Genomic DNA, 16,296 nt, shown 5'->3' with positions numbered 1-16,296 from the left:
TGTTTTCTTTATGATTAAATCAAAATAACACTCCGGTGTTATTTTTAACATCACATAAAGTAAATCAATATCTGCATACTAATTATGCCTTTAATTTAAATAGGTAATAAAGAGCACCACTGCAACAAAACAACTCTATACTCACTATTCTACAAATTGTCAAATAAAACAATCTAACTTAATATTTGTGCAAATAGTAAAGTAAAAACACTCCTTGAAAGCCCTTTATTCATCTGTAAAAACTAAATCAAGTCATTTCGAGTTTTACTGTAAAAGTTAGCTGCAAATATTAAGACCATGTAGTCCAAAAGGTTGATAAATAACAGATGAGTTAAAAGGATGAATTTGGCTAACACTCACTCCATGCTTGACTGTCTTGGCTGCGTGAGCTGCTTTCTTCTTGGCATCATAATGTTGCAGAATGTCGATCACAGCCATGAAGTAGACCTCCTTCCTTGGGGAGTCTTTAAGAGAACAGAAACAGACCAATCAGAACACAGGAATTTCACCTGAACAAAGACATAGAGAGTCCACAGTTTAGTAAATTAACTCAAAACACAGGTTCTGCATTATAGGCTTCTTCATAACACTAGTGGCAGGCTGTTGTAAGTAGTGAGTAAATTACAAGCTATTCCTCATTCAGGTATACTATCACCCCCACATGGAAAAAACCCTCCAAACTTGGAGCTCAGTGAGGTGTGGATTACATATAATCAAAGGTGTAAGGAAGGGTGCAAAGATTTTCCAGGTGTCAGTATGAATACATTGCCTTCTACTGCTATAGTATACAAAAGCCACTACATGTTAATAGGAAAAACATCAGGTATTTCATGTAAATTTATTTAAATGTTAAATTAATTGGCACTGATATTATAAGGGGAGCTGGGAGTCATTGTGAGGACATTATTAACTAATAATATGATGCTGCAATTCAACAGAAGTTGGGGAGCACCGTTTTAAAAGGTAATTGGTTTCAAGTGAAACGCTCCAGTCTTTCTGAGAACTGTTCAGTGGACCTAACAGCATCCAAACATCTGAAGAGTTTAATGCCTCTAAAAGATCCCTCACAGAAAGTTATTACATGACATGGTTTTGAGTAAGTTGCCTGATGCCTGAGACACAGTGATATGATAGTTTTGTAGTAAGCTTTTGGCTTAAGAAATTTTAAAATGCATTTGAAGTGGAGGGTGTGGTAAGACAAAATAATATTTAAATACCTAAAGAAAACTTATCTTTAGGGTGTCGTAAGGCAAAATAATAAATAAGTACCTAAAGAAAATTTAACTTCAGATTTACTACTATTTTACCTTCATAAACATTACATATAAAAACTTAGAAGAGATGTGTAGGTTCACTGGTGGTTTCAGATAGTAAATAAAATGGCTATATTTGTGTTGCAGACACGTGAACTCTGGTTCCCATCACCAGCGCTGTGAAAAACCTGAGTGCACAATATAGGACCTTTAAAAATCTCATGCTCTTCCTTTAATTGAAACACTACACTTCTAAAACTAACATTTTTATCATTATATCACAAAAAACAAACAAAATGAAAATGAAAAACATTTAAAATATCCAAGTCTATTCATGCCTCATTCTCATGTTAGGCTGTGGCTACTGCTATTACTGCTATTCTTATGTGGTAACCGTTATCACATGACCTATATTGCATGAAGTTTTTTATGTAGCTTTTTCTGCCAATGTCGCATCCAGCACAGATGTTATGGGATCAATGCCATCTCCCAGCACCTGTCACAGAACCCTGCTTTGCACTCACTTTCATGGCTCTTAATAGCGTAGACATCGATGGTGGGATCAAAGTCTCCAGGTGACAGAGGCTTGTTGCTGTCCAGAGTGTTACTGGGGCTGTCTGGGGGGGTTCCTACTATCCCTCCATCACTCTCTCCTTCTTCATCTCCTTCATTATCCTCACTCTCTACCTCTTCCTGTTCAGCCCGCTCTACATCATGGATCCCCACCAACAAACTGTAGTCCATCAGCTTTAGCAGGGCCAGGAACTACAGAGATAACGAGACAGACACTATTTAGCACGCCCATCTGCCCATCCATCCATCCATCCATCCATCCATCCATCCATCCATCCATCCATGTATCCATCCATGTATCCATCCATGTATCCATCCATGTATCCATCCATCTAGCCATCCATCTAGCCATCCATCCATCCGCCCATCCGCCCATCCATCCATCCGCCCATCCATCCATCCGCCCGCCCATCCATCCATCCGCCCGCCCATCCATCCATCCATCCACCCACCCATCCATCCATCTATATATATATATATATATATATATATATATATATATATATATATATATATATATATATATATATCCGTATAACTAGTAACTGACAGAAAATATGATAGATTTAACTTACTTCCACATCCTTCCTCAGCTTATCAAGGAAAATCTTCTTGTTTTCCTCATCAATGTATATTTTCTGGCCATCGTTGATGAAGTCATTGTCTTTGTATGTGGGCAGCTCCTTGGCCTGAAGAAAAAAGATCACAAAGGAAAAAATGATTCACTGCAATGTCCATCTGCTCTCACTCATCTGAAAATTATTAACTAATTGGGCTTTTGCACAAGTACTTAAGTCTGGTATTAAACAACAAAAATACAAACCAATTAATCTTTGCACTTCTTACTAAATATAACACGTAAACTTTCCTCCTGATACTGCGTAAATAGTTGAGTGTATCTCCTGAGCCCATAGAGGGAGCTCTAGAGTCATAAAAGAGAATGAGAATTTGCCAAAGAATGAGACTTGCTTATTCAAGTACACTCAAGGTATGTAATGAGTAAAGAAACACCAGAAGTAACAATCTCCTGATCTCTAGATTGAAAATCAAGCATGAGATCTTTCTGCTATTTTGAATGCACAAACTCTTTACAAAAGGTATGCAAAACAAATGCATCCTTGGTAAGTTTAGATAATTTTCTTCTCCTGATTTCACTTCTAAGACATTTCCAGGGCTGAAGTGCAGCTCCTTCTACCTTCTGCTCACAACTACAAACTTCTATGGTTGTTTGAAGACCTAAAATAGAACAAAAGAGGCAGAGACTGCAACAAAAATGCAGAAATAAATCATTATTATTATTACTACTACTGATGTTTTTGTTGATAACAGCAGTATTTGTACTACTAGTAGTAGGATAACGGTGGTATCTGTACTACTATTATCCTACTACTATTGACTACTGATCCTGTAAATATGTTTGTATGAAAAATGTACTTGAACCATCAATCTTCCAAGCTGCTTATCCTTCTGGGTCACAGAGTGTACTAGAATCAGAGTAACATTAGTCCATGTCCTCGATAATCGTGTGCAGGTTTTATTGGAGAAATCTATTAAAGATGAACATACTAGCTCTCCTCACAACTGAAACAAGAACAAGCTTATTTGTAGAGATACATAGAGGGGATGCAGAAATTAGGTCATTGTTAGCTTAAGATGGCTACAGCTGTGCAGCAGAGCAGCCGGTGTCCTTGAGGAAAGGCCATGAGCAGACATGCCAAACTCCCATCAGATAACAGCATCACAACAGACAGGCATCAGAGGATGTCATATTAAGAGTATATTAAAATGCCATTACTGTCATATTAGTGCTACTCAGAGGGCCTGGCTCTGGTTGCATTTCTATTAGGAAAGTAGTCACTGATAGTCCAATGAGCACTAACACATAAATAACAACATTCACCTTTTTTAACAATGGTTGTAAACACTGTATTACAAATACACAGTTTTTCATTTGCAAGACTATGCAAGTGTTTCAGATATATACAAATATTAACACCAAGACTTTTTTTATTTACAAGCTTAACTTGTTTTTATGGTTTTTGAGCAAAAGAGATATAATTTCCGCTGTGAAACTATATGGTCGTCCGTGCGCACACACACACACACACACACACACACACACACACACACACACACACACACACACATATATATATATATATATATATATATATATATATATATATATATATATATATACACACACACATACATATACGTATATATATATATATATATATATATATATATATATATATATATATATACATACATACACACACACACACACGTATATATATATTAAATTAATTAAAAGAAAGAGAGAGAGAGAGAGAGAGAGAGAGAGAGAGAGAGAGAGAGAGAGATTCTGTTCCTGAGCCTATTTTACTCTAAAAGGTTGCACTACAGCCTACCGGCCATTTCTAATTGCACCACAAGAGAATAACAATGCACTGAAGTGTTTATGATGGCCAAAAGAAACCTTGCTATTGCTACATATCAGAAACAAAGACACAAGCTAGACTCAATCTTTCACTCAAATATCCACCACTGATATGACCAAAGTGCCCTTCTACCAGATACAGCCATTACCTTCTGACCGTATAAGATACACATCAGGGCACCTGAGCTACATGTCCGTCCTCCTCCTCTCATTAAAATAATTTATCACTACTCATCTGTTAGGTAAATATCAGATGAATCAGTAGTGTAATAACAACTAGGCAGTCTCTCAGTCTAAAAGAAAGCCAATATAGGTAAGATAACCTAGCTAGTTAGACGCAGTAGCTAGCTAACTTTTTACATTGTATACTTTGGTAGGTGTCCATATATCTCTATGCATTATTCCCCATTTTCTAATTTCCCCATTTTAGCACCTAGTGCACTGCACAGCTAGGGCACGTGAACAACATGTTCACTAAAATAAACGTTTAGCCAACAAACTTGGCTTTTCACGAGATAAATTTGATTACTTTTATTGGAATTCACTGCAATGGACAACTTTGCGTCACAAACGTCCAGGGCAAAGAAATTTTATGTGCAAGCTTTGACATGAAAATTCTGCTCTAAAACTTCTACTAACAGTGTTACTGCTCTGTCTGCGATGATCTCTGAAGGACCGGGCCTTCATAGCATGAAACCCCAAAACAGAGGAAACAAAGTAAACAGAGTCAAGGCACAATCTTATAAACATTTTTTCCTTACTGGCTTATAATAAACACATGGAAGAGGGAATACATATCAAGCAGCTAGTCAACTGTATTGTATCTTTATTTCCAGGATCTTATTGTTTGTTTCAGATAAGTTAGCTAGCTTGCCCACTGCGATGTTACCTCCACAGGTAACCACAATTGTACACAAGTCACCTCACAGCCGGCTAACATAATTATGTTCTCTTTTGTGCTTTTACTGTTTGTGATAGGAGAGTTAGCCAGCCTAATAACTGTAATATTACCTTCTTAGTACCTCAGCTGCACACAATTCACCCTAGTTATCTGTTTTTTGTTAAAGTGCACAAGTGTAAGTGTATTATAAATGTTTCACATTTTATAACTCATTATATTTCTTCCAGGATTAATCAAGTTTCTATCAATCTATGGTGATTTATTTTTAAAAGTGACTATGCAAATATCTGTAGGTCATGACAACAGTATCAGCTTCTACATGAAACAAAATCACTTCTAGCTTCTACAGTCTGTCTCCACACCCAGACGCAGCTATTCCAGACACAACTTCAGACACGTCTGAGAAACACTGCAACCTCTCTGCTACTCATCAAACACACGGCAGTTGACAAGCAGCTTAAATGGCAGCCATCAGAGTGAATTCTCCTGCAGTGGCTGAAGAACAGAGCCTAATCCTCCACGTGCCGCTGCTTTGACAGTGATGGTTCGAATAAGTGCCAAGCAGAAACAGCACCGTCCAAAGCCGCCTTTGGCAGCTGCTGTGAAAAACGGCTCATATGAGACACACGGCAGGTGAGAACAAATGCAGGACCTGTCAGAAACCAGGTGGACACTGCTCAGGGAATGGGAAAAAAAAAATAAGGATAAAAGGAAAACATGGCAACTCAAGGTTTAATGAAGAGACCTAAATCAAATGGCTACAAATCTACTATGTACTAGTGCTGGCACAGACCATTACATTAGCCTTTTGAACTCTAAAAATATAGTGATAAAGATCAAATGTCAAATAAAAAAGGAAAAGACTTTAAATAAGAACAATAAAACATGGAAGTTAAGTAGTTATGAGAGTAAGAAACTAATGTGTAGGTCCTTTTAAGGGCCCTCATGGCTTAATAATGAAGTAATCATTTTAGACAGTTATTCAGGAAATGTTGTTTTAAAAGATGTTTTAAAAATCTTTCTGTAATTGTTTAAAAACCACAGAGAGCCTTTAAATAAAGAAAAAAACAGCAAAAAAAATGCATATAAATGGATGATCCATCAGGCCCTCTATCTTACTATAAATATGCATCATTATAAACAACATTGCCAATACATCAAGAAGCTACGCTTTACAAACCTCCAAAACTATTGGAAGTGTAGACCTGTCACAATTATATCTATGTGATTGCAACCATTTCAGTTGACTGCAGATATTTAAGCTGGTCACAATTATTTTCCAAAGTTGTCAGCTTTCACAGTCAACTGTTCATTCACTCGGTTAAGACAATTACTTGCAAAAGAAAGAAAGCAGAAAAGTATTTACTGAAGGCAAATCATGGGACTTACAAAAATGAAAACAAAGGTTTCTGACTGGTGCTATAACATGTTTAGAAGCCAATGCTGAGTTATGTCTGTTTATTTGAGCACAAGCTGTCTGTCATCAGTTCAGAGCTACTAAATATAGACAGCCAGGAAGCAAGATTGCTGGTATCTTTGGAACAAAATGAGCTGCATACAGTAAATACGAAAAAGACATACCGTTGGTTGCTGTAGGCCAATGGGAAAGTATGCAAAAAAAAAAAAAAAACCCAGAAAGCAGTGATTCGTAATTATAATCTGTAGTGTAAATTAATAAAAACAGTACAAAGACAAGATGTTAGATGCTTTAACAACTTCATTGCTTTTCTTAATTATATACTCATTTTCTTTTTTCCACTGATGTATGCAATATGTTCCAAGATATGCAATCATGTTTCAGTATAAAGGAACAACCAGGAGAGGCCTCGTCCTTTATGACGATGGGTTGATGCTCACCACTTTGCACAAAAAAAAATGTACTCACAGTCAATGACTCATCTAGGATTTCTAGAAGAGAAGAGCAGGGGTGGTGAAATGCAGTCCTTGTAGGGCCAGCACAGTCTGATGACTTTTCTGTTCTAAACACACCCATTAAATCTGGCAATAAGGTACTTAGTTGAATCAGATGTGTGTGAGTAGAAAATCACCACATTGTGCAACCAACCAAGTCCTTCCAGGACTGGAGTTCGCCACCCCTGGTCTGGACTGTTGTTGCTCACAGGATTAGTCACACTGTAAATCAAAGCATGACTGGTTGGATCCTAAATATGCTGATAGTTAATCTAACGTCAACCCAGCAGTTCAGTTCCTGACGTCCTAACCAATGAGAGAGCTTGGTCAGCTGTGTCTTCCTAAAAACCACAGAGAAAAAAAAAGTCTGACTGAATAATTTCCACTGAATCATTTTGTTTCCAAAAGTTGATGTATTCCTGCAATATCTGCAGTTTAAATACAACAAAGGATATTAGAAATGTAAATAAAAATAACATGTATAACACATGTATAAGACGTTATACACAGAAATCATTAGCCCTCCTCTGAAGGCTTAGAAAGCCCTTAAGTTTCCTCTCTGGTATATAAACATGTTTCATGTTCACAAATTCTTAATTTTGACCACACGACTCATTTGCTTGGTTGCTTGAGCGACCAGAGCAAATTATTATATCTATACATCCCTGCAATGTGCACAACATAAACAACACAAACAATGTGATAATTTGAAGCAGAACAGAGTTCATTTGTGCACATTTGTGAGTCTGTGTTTCTAAGAGAGTGCATTTTTCCTCTGATTGGCCTTGAGTAGCAGTTCTCACAGCACTGAAGGCTCTGCACAGCTCTAAGAGAAGCTAAGGATAGGTCAGGGATTAGAAGGAGTCTGTCTGTGAGTGGGAGAATGACAGGATTAAAATAGGAGTCTGCTGACCTCACGCCAACTCTGACCACCTGTGGCCTAAACCATTACACAATCAGCTAAGTTACAGCAGTGGTGCAAAGGGGATAAAATAGCAACCCTATTCAGACCAACAGTTCAAACTATTAGAGAATTTTTTGTAATAAATCATGTATTGATGCACTTTTCTATTATCATTTCTAGAACACTGAACAACTGCATGGATCACAAAAAAAGAGAGAAAATAGGGCCTGTAAGCAGCAACAACCAGCATACAGTACTGCTACAATTAGCTGAATGAACATCAGGCTATTTTGCCATTACCTTATTTTATTAATGTATTTTTACCAGTTGGCTATTTGCTAAATACTGACTGACTCTGCACTCTAAACAATTTCTAAGCACTACCTCATCATCAAGAAAAACTCTCAGAACAAACTTATAGTGATGGCAGTAAATTTGTCAGAATTATTAGTGCAAGAAATAGTGGAAAATGGTTACTGAGAAATGTAAATGCTTCACTCATATTATGCTAATCACCTGGAGGATGGAGCTATTTTATTGTATTCACCTCTCTGAAAGACCACACTGGTGTATTTGCTAACACTTTAATACCACAACATTTTAATACTAATATCTTAGCATCATGTCTAATGATCATTTTATTTTATTTCTCTATAGGCCTATGAAAACTAATACATTTAGGTTAGATAATAATGTATATACTTTATGCATATATAACTCCACAAAAACAAATACATGCATAATTAATTTGAGAATATGATCTTTACGGAGATGCAGCTTTGTTGTGACAGTAGCCATTACTGCTTTACACATGTAAGACAAAACTCTCGTGTCGAGAACAGTCATCATGCCAATTCAGACACATGCTAACCTGATCGCATGGATGGTGGAGCTATAATTATTTTAAACTTAAAAATGAGTTTTCTAGCAACAGCGGCTGGACTTGTTGGAATGTTGCAAACGTTTGGCAAAGTTGAATTTTAAAAAATTTATTTACTTCGTTGTAAATGTTGCAACACTAATTTGCTGGTGAATTTTGTTCCAACTTGGTCACAAACCATTGTGATGCATATCTTGAAAATGACTAAGTAACCCAATGTTATACACTGCTCAAATAAATAAATGGAACACTCAAATAACACATCCTAGATCTGAATGAATGAAATATTCTCATTGACTACTTTGTTCTGTACAAAGTTGAATGTGCTGACAACAAAATCACACAAAAATCATCAATGGAAATCAAATTTATTAACCAATGGAGGCCTGGATTTGGAGTCACACACAAAATTAAAGTGGAAAAACACACTACAGGCTGATCCAACTTTGATGTAATGTCCTTAAAACAAGTCAAAATGACGCTCAGTATTGTGTGTGGCCTCCATGTGCCTGTATGACCTCCCAACAACGTCTGGGCTTGCTCCTGATGAGGTGGCGGATGGTCTCCTGAGGGATCTCCTCCGAGACCTGGACTAAAAGCATCCGCCAACTCCTGGACAGTCTGTGGTGCAACGTGGCGTTGGTGGATGGAGCAAGAAGACATGATGTCCCAGATGTGCTCAATCGGATTCAGGTCTGGGGAACGGGCGGGTCAGTCCATAGCTTCAATGCCTTCATCTTGCAGGAACTGCTGACACACTCCAGCCACATCAGGTCTAGCATTGTCCTGCATTAGGAGGAACCCGGGCCAAGCGCACCAGCATATGGTCTCACAAGGGGTCTGGGGATCCCATCTCAGTACCTAATGGAAGTCAGGCTACCTCTGGCGAGCACATGGAGGGCTGTGCAGCCCTCCAAAGATATGCCACCCCACACCATTACTGACCCACTGCCAAAGGATGACAAGGATGTTGCAGGCAGCAGATCGCTCCCCACGGCGTCTCCAGACTCTGTCACGTCTGTCACATGTGCTCAGTGTGAACCTGCTTTCATCTGTGAAGAGCACAGGGCGCCAGTGGTGAATTTGCCAATCCTGGTGTTCTCTGGCAAATGCCAAGCGTCCTGCACGGTGTTGGGCTGTGAGCACAACCCCCATCTGTGGACGTCAAGCCCTCATACCATCCTCATCGAGTCGGTTTCTAACCATTTGTGCAGACACGTGCATATTTGTGGCCTGCTGGAGGTCATTTTGCAGGGGTCTAGCAGTGCTCCTCCTGTTCCTCCTTGCACAAAGGCGGAGGTAGTGGTCCTGCTGCTGGGTTGTTACCCTCCTACGGTCTCCTCCACGTCTCCTGGTGTACTGGCCTGTCTCCTGATAGCACCTCCAGCCTCTGGACACTACGCTGACAGACACAGCAAACCTTCTTGCCACAGCTCGCATTGATGTGCCATCCTGGATGAGCTGCACTACCTGAGCCACTTGTGTGGGTTGTAGAGTCCGTCTCATGCTACCATGAGTGTGAAAGCACAATGCCTTCAATGCCTTCATCTTGCAGGAACTGCTGACACACTCCAGCCACATGAGCATTGTCCTGCATTAGGAGGAACCCGGGCCAAGCGCACCAGCATATGGTCTCACAAGGGGTCTGGGGATCCCATCTCGCATTGATGTGCCATCCTGGATGAGCTGCACTACCTGAGCCACTTGTGTGGGTTGTAGAGTCCGTCTCATGCTACCACGAGTGTGAAAGCACCACCAACATTCAAAAGTGACCAAAACATCAGCCAGAAAGCAGAAAGGTACTGAGAAGTGGTCTGTGGTCCCCACCTGCAGAACCACTCCTTTATTGAGTGTGTCTTGCTAATTGCCAATTATTTCCACCTGTTGTCTATTCCATTTGCACAACAGCATGTGAAATTTATTGTCAATCAGTGTTGCTTCCTACGTGGACAGTTTGATTTCACAGAAGCTATATTGTGTTGTTTAAGTGTTCCCTTTAATTTTTTGAGCAGTGTATTTCATTATTACATCATTATATAAAACTGCATTGAAGTTTTTTTCCACTAAAAACATCTTTAGTTATTATCTAAGACGCATGCATCCTGTTTATCTACACCTAGAAGCATAATTCACCTTAACAGTAGGTCCTGGCAGCTTGAAATGTGTCAAAAACTCCTCGCACAGCACAAACGTGTGAAGCAATCTCATGGAACCATCTGGTGACTTGCTCCACCACCACCATGTTATCTGAGCACAGGAGAATATGCTAGCCTCATATGAGAAGCTTCTGCACATCCCGATTTTTTGACCCCAAACATGTGAGACCCAGATAACTCCTGCACGATATGGACAGAACTGTGATTATATCGTTATTAACTGTGATGCACCTTGAAATACTTAAAAAAATATATTACTGCATCAATAATATGGCATGGTTAAAGATGAGTCTGTGTTATTTTGACCAGAATTGGCTTTTTGGATTGGACTATGTGAATACAATGATTCATCAAAACACCCAGAGAAACTCATCCGGAGCTGTGACTGGTTAGGACGAAAAATCAACACTGCTTGGTTATAGAGCGCATTTACATGTTGCAGCCTGCAATATTGGCACAGATAAACAAACAATATATTGCACAAACCTCACCTGCAAGGTCTCAGAATTTTAATTAGACATTAATAAAGAAAAGACATCACTCACTATGGCAGCATGATAGGCAATGCGCTGCATCATATCATAATGACGATATGAAAAGGGAAAGACATTCTCAAAAACATAAGCATTCCCTGAACAGCTTTTTCTATTTTTATTTTCTATTTAGGCCTATAAAAGGCTTTGTGATCTAGTTGCGAGATGTTCCACAGTTTGTTTGTTTTTTTTTTTTTGTTTTTTTTTTAGCATTACAACTTAATAACTTAGTAACTTTACCAGTCTTTTGTTGCTCCAGTCCCAATTTTTCTGAAACGTGTTGCTGGCATCAAATTCAAAATATAGATTTTTCAAAGAACAATAAAATTTCTCCATTTGAATAGCTGATATGTTGTCTGTGTTGTCACTTGCTGGGCTTCTAATGCTATGTACCTGCTAATCATTCCATCACTATGAGGTAATTTGATCAGTTAGCCCTTAATGAATTACCATGCAGCCTCATCTGAGATCTAAAAGCTCAGTTTAATAAGTGATTAATCATTCAAAAAGTATAGCCCAAGCGTAATCAGTAACGTGACCAGTAAAAGCATAACAAAAAGCAAAAAGTGAACGCATTTTTTTAGCATTTTTTTAACTCATCTTGACACCCTAAACACAATGGCATGTTAAAAGGAAGTTTGCCCGATCATTTGCGCCACTATTGTTTCACAATAATGAATTGCAGGGCAGGAAGCCACAAATTACTACAGCTTACTCACTGTCAAACAAACAACAGGTGCACTCCCAAATGAAGCAAGACAACCCACAACTTGCCACACAGCTGCCATAATCGACACATAGCAACATCAGAAAACAAAGGCGGAATGTTTGGTCAACTTCTTTAGATTGCTGTCAAGTTATTGTTGAAGGCGGATTTTACATGATTTCTCCTTAACTGAATGGTCGAGATGTATACAAAGTTATTCAGAGTGGTTTGATGTGAAAGAGTTCACTGTAGAGAAACTTAGACTCTACCATGAAAATACATCCATTTTATTTACTATCTAAAAACACTAGCAACCTACATGTGTACACGAGTTTATACAGTCAAATGCAGACATTGAACACCCCTTGTCGAAGGACATGTTTTGTTGATTATCTAAGTGAAAACAAGTCAGCACATCCTCTACAGAGAACATACATGAATGACATTTTCTTATCATTTTAGGGCACTTTTTTCTGATTTGAACAAATCAAATTCAAGTGTTATAACCACTTTACATGCCATATTGTTAATTTGTTAAATTCAATGCATTGAAATGTGCAGAAATGTGCTCTCTGTATAGAATGTATTAAGTGATTGTCATTTACAAAACCAACAATATAAGTCACTTGATCAGAGGTCAAATTTTTTCAAAAGAATGAATGGGACTTACTAGTTAAGTGTTATAAAATTAATTTAATTATAGTTAATATGTTACTCCAAATAATAAGTATAACTCCACATATTGACTTGTCTGCATTGTCATTTTCAGCAAACAGAACCGAATGCCTGATGGGCAGGCTTAGCAGCAATATTCAAAAGTTATAGTTGAGCACTGTTTGACAGCAATCCAAAACGAGCATCCTTAAATATAGAACACCAAGCATGTAGCATGCAAATGATTTGTATTCTATTTTAAAGTAAGCGTTACCTTCTCTTTGTCACTGGCCTCTCTAGCAACAGTAGATCCCTTAGGAGAAAAAGAAAAATGGAAAAAAGAACATGTCACTATGGTGTCAGTTCAAATTACAATCATCTAGCAATGGACCATGTAGTGGCACAGGACGACTAAGTTTACCTACCTTCAGGTCATACTTCTTATACACAGACAAACGGTGACTGAAGACGTTGCGGGTAACAATCATGTAGGTTTCGTCTCCGTCAACAGTGATGCGGTACATACCCAGAAACTGAGGCAAGAGAGTGGTACCGTGACATTCCACAATAAACTGCAATAGACAGAGACATGATGGAGAAAAAAAATGCAAGCAATTAGAGAAAGAGCATTCCTAATTGGGGCACTAGGGCAGAGCTATTAAAACACCTCAACTAAATACTGTTAACGACTGGTAAATTAAGCAAAGAAAGTACAAGGTAAAGAAACACCAAACTAGCCTGCATAGCATTTAAATGTCTTACCACAGAATGGCCAAAATATAAAATTAGATCAGCGCAGGTAATGCAGTGGTTGTATAGCAGTATACTGAAGCTACAGGAACAAAAGTGCATATCTCGAAAACATTGACAAGAGAAAGAAAAAGCACAATTTACTTTTAACCCCTTAAAAGGCTGCATAAACAAAGATCTCAAACTGCTATGAAAGACAAATGAGGTCTCTTGCATTACAGTGTCAAAGGGGAAAAAGTCAAATAAAGTAAAATAAAATAAACACAATGTCTTTACAAGTAAGTTATGGGGAAGTCAGGGAAGTCAACAATTCACAACTTGCGACATGCTTGAAATTAAAAGATGGAAATGTCAAATATCATTTTTTTTATATCATACAGTGGAGAAAAGTATTTGATACACTGCACCTACAAAGAATGGAGATTTTTATCGTAGGTACACTTCAACTGTGAGAGACAGAATCTAAAAAAAATTGACAGTGTGTGGACAGGTGTCTTTTATACAGGTAATGAGTTCAAACAGGTGCAATTAATACAGGTAATGAATGCAGAGTAGGAGGGCTTCTTAAAAAAAAAAAAACAAACAGGACTGTGAGAACCAAAATTCTTGCTGGTTGTTAGGTGATCAAATACGTATTATTTGCAATAATATGCAAATGAATTATTTAAAAAGCATACAATGTGATTTTCTGGAATTTTTTTTTTTTGATGTCAGGGTTACAGACTGTGTGTGTGTATTCATATTATATATATATATATACAGACTGTGTGTGTGTATTCATATTATATATATATATATATATATATATATATATATATATATATATATATATATATATATATATATATATATATATAGGAATACATATATAGGAATACACACATACATATATATATATATATATATATATATATATATATATATATATATATATATATATATATATATATACACACACACACACACACACACACACACACACACTATATATATATATATATATATATATATATATATATATCGCTGTTGTCAGGAACAAAACCTTGTATCTCCATTTTTGTAAATTTTGTCTGTAAATTTCATGATGAATGGACCCAAAGAAATGGCTCAAAATGACTTGGAAAAACGTCTGGTTCCTTACATTAAAAGTAGAGTAGGTTTTTTCCTTCTCCTGTAAAGTTGTCGTTTTGGAGATACGAGGTTATCGTCTGACAACAGCGATATAAATACATTATATATATATATATATATATATATATATATATATATATATATATATATATATATATATATATATATATATATATATATACATACATATACACACACACACACACACACACACACACACACATAACACTGTACAAAGTTGAATGTGCTGACAACAAAATCACACAAAAATCATCAATGGAAATCAAATTTATTAACCAGTGGAGGCCTGGATTGGGAGTCACACACAAAATTAAAGTGGAAAAACACACTACAGGCTGATCCAACTTTGATGTGATGTCCTTAAAACAAGTCAAAATGAGGCTCTGTATTGTGTGTGGCCTCCACGTGCCTGTATGACCTCCCTACCATGCCTGGGCAAGCTCCTAATGAGGTGGCGGATGGTCTCCTGAGGAATCTCCTCCCAGACCTGGACTAAAAGCATCCGCCAACTCCTGGACAGTCTGTGGTGCAACGTGGCGTTGGTGGATGGAGCAAGACATGATGTCCCAGATGTGCTCAATCGGATTCAGATCTGGGGAACAGGCGGGCCGGTCCATAGCTTCAATGCCTTCATCTTGCAGGAACTGCTGACACACTCCAGCCACACTCCGCACCAGCATACGGTCTCACAAGGGGTCTGAGCATCTCATTTCGGTACCTAATGGCAGTCAGACTAAACTCTGGCAAGCACATAGAGGGCTGTGCGGCCCTCCAAAGAAATGCCACCCCACACCATTACTGACCCACTGCCAAACCGGTCATGCTGAAGGATGTTGCAGGCAGCAGATCGCTCCCCACGGCATCTCCAGACTCTGTCACGTCTGTCACATGTGCTCAGTGTGAACCTGATTTCATCTGTGAAGAGCACAGGGCTGGTGTTCTCTGGCAAATGCCAAGCGTCCTGCACAGTGTTGGGCTGTGAGCACAACCCCCATCTGTGGACGTCAGGCCCTCATACCATCCTCATGGAGTCGGTTTCTAACCGTTTGTGCAGACACATGCACATTTGTGGCCTTCTGGAGGTCATTTTGCAGGGCTCTGGCAGTGCTCTTCCTGTTCCTCCTTGCACAAATGCAGAGGTAGCGGTCCTGCTGCTGGGTTGTTGCCTTCCTACGGCCTCCTCCACATCTCCTGGTGTACTGACCCATCTCCTGGTAGCGCCTCCAGCCTCTGGACACTACGCGGACAGACACAGCAAACCTTCTTGCCACAGCTCGCACTGATGTGCCATCCTGGATGAGCTGCACTACCTGAGCCACTTGTGTGGGTTGTAGAGTCCGTCTCATGCTACCACGAGTGTGAAAGCACCACCAACATTCAAAAGTGACCAAAACATCAGCCAGAAAGCATAGGTACTGAGAAGTGGTCTGTGGTCCCCACCTGCAGAACCACTCCTTTATTGAGTGTGTCTTGCTAATTG

At 38.6% G+C, this 16,296-nt stretch overlaps 1 protein-coding gene across 2 annotated transcripts in view; it reads right to left on the bottom strand.

Moving 5' to 3' along the window:
• Window positions 1–16,296, bottom strand: part of pip4k2aa (phosphatidylinositol-5-phosphate 4-kinase, type II, alpha a) — a 51,397-nt gene that overhangs the window by 1,941 nt on the left and 33,160 nt on the right. Inside the window, exons 5-10 of one of the 2 annotated variants that reach the window (XM_037533837.1) lie at window positions 13,340–13,486; window positions 13,189–13,227; window positions 10,999–11,112; window positions 2,402–2,515; window positions 1,778–2,018; window positions 361–464 (exon numbers count right to left, since the gene is read on the bottom strand). In XM_037533837.1, the coding sequence (XP_037389734.1) occupies window positions 361–464; window positions 1,778–2,018; window positions 2,402–2,515; window positions 10,999–11,112; window positions 13,189–13,227; window positions 13,340–13,486 (759 nt within the window). The remainder of the gene's footprint in view (window positions 1–360; window positions 465–1,777; window positions 2,019–2,401; window positions 2,516–10,998; window positions 11,113–13,188; window positions 13,228–13,339; window positions 13,487–16,296) is intronic. The other variant, XM_017718117.2, reaches the window with a different exon arrangement.

Source organism: Pygocentrus nattereri, chromosome 24, assembly GCF_015220715.1.
Source record: "Pygocentrus nattereri isolate fPygNat1 chromosome 24, fPygNat1.pri, whole genome shotgun sequence".
NCBI classification, from domain to species: domain Eukaryota; kingdom Metazoa; phylum Chordata; class Actinopteri; order Characiformes; family Serrasalmidae; genus Pygocentrus; species Pygocentrus nattereri.
Note: the sequence above shows the minus strand (reverse complement) of the source record. Positions and strands in the feature narration are given on the sequence as shown.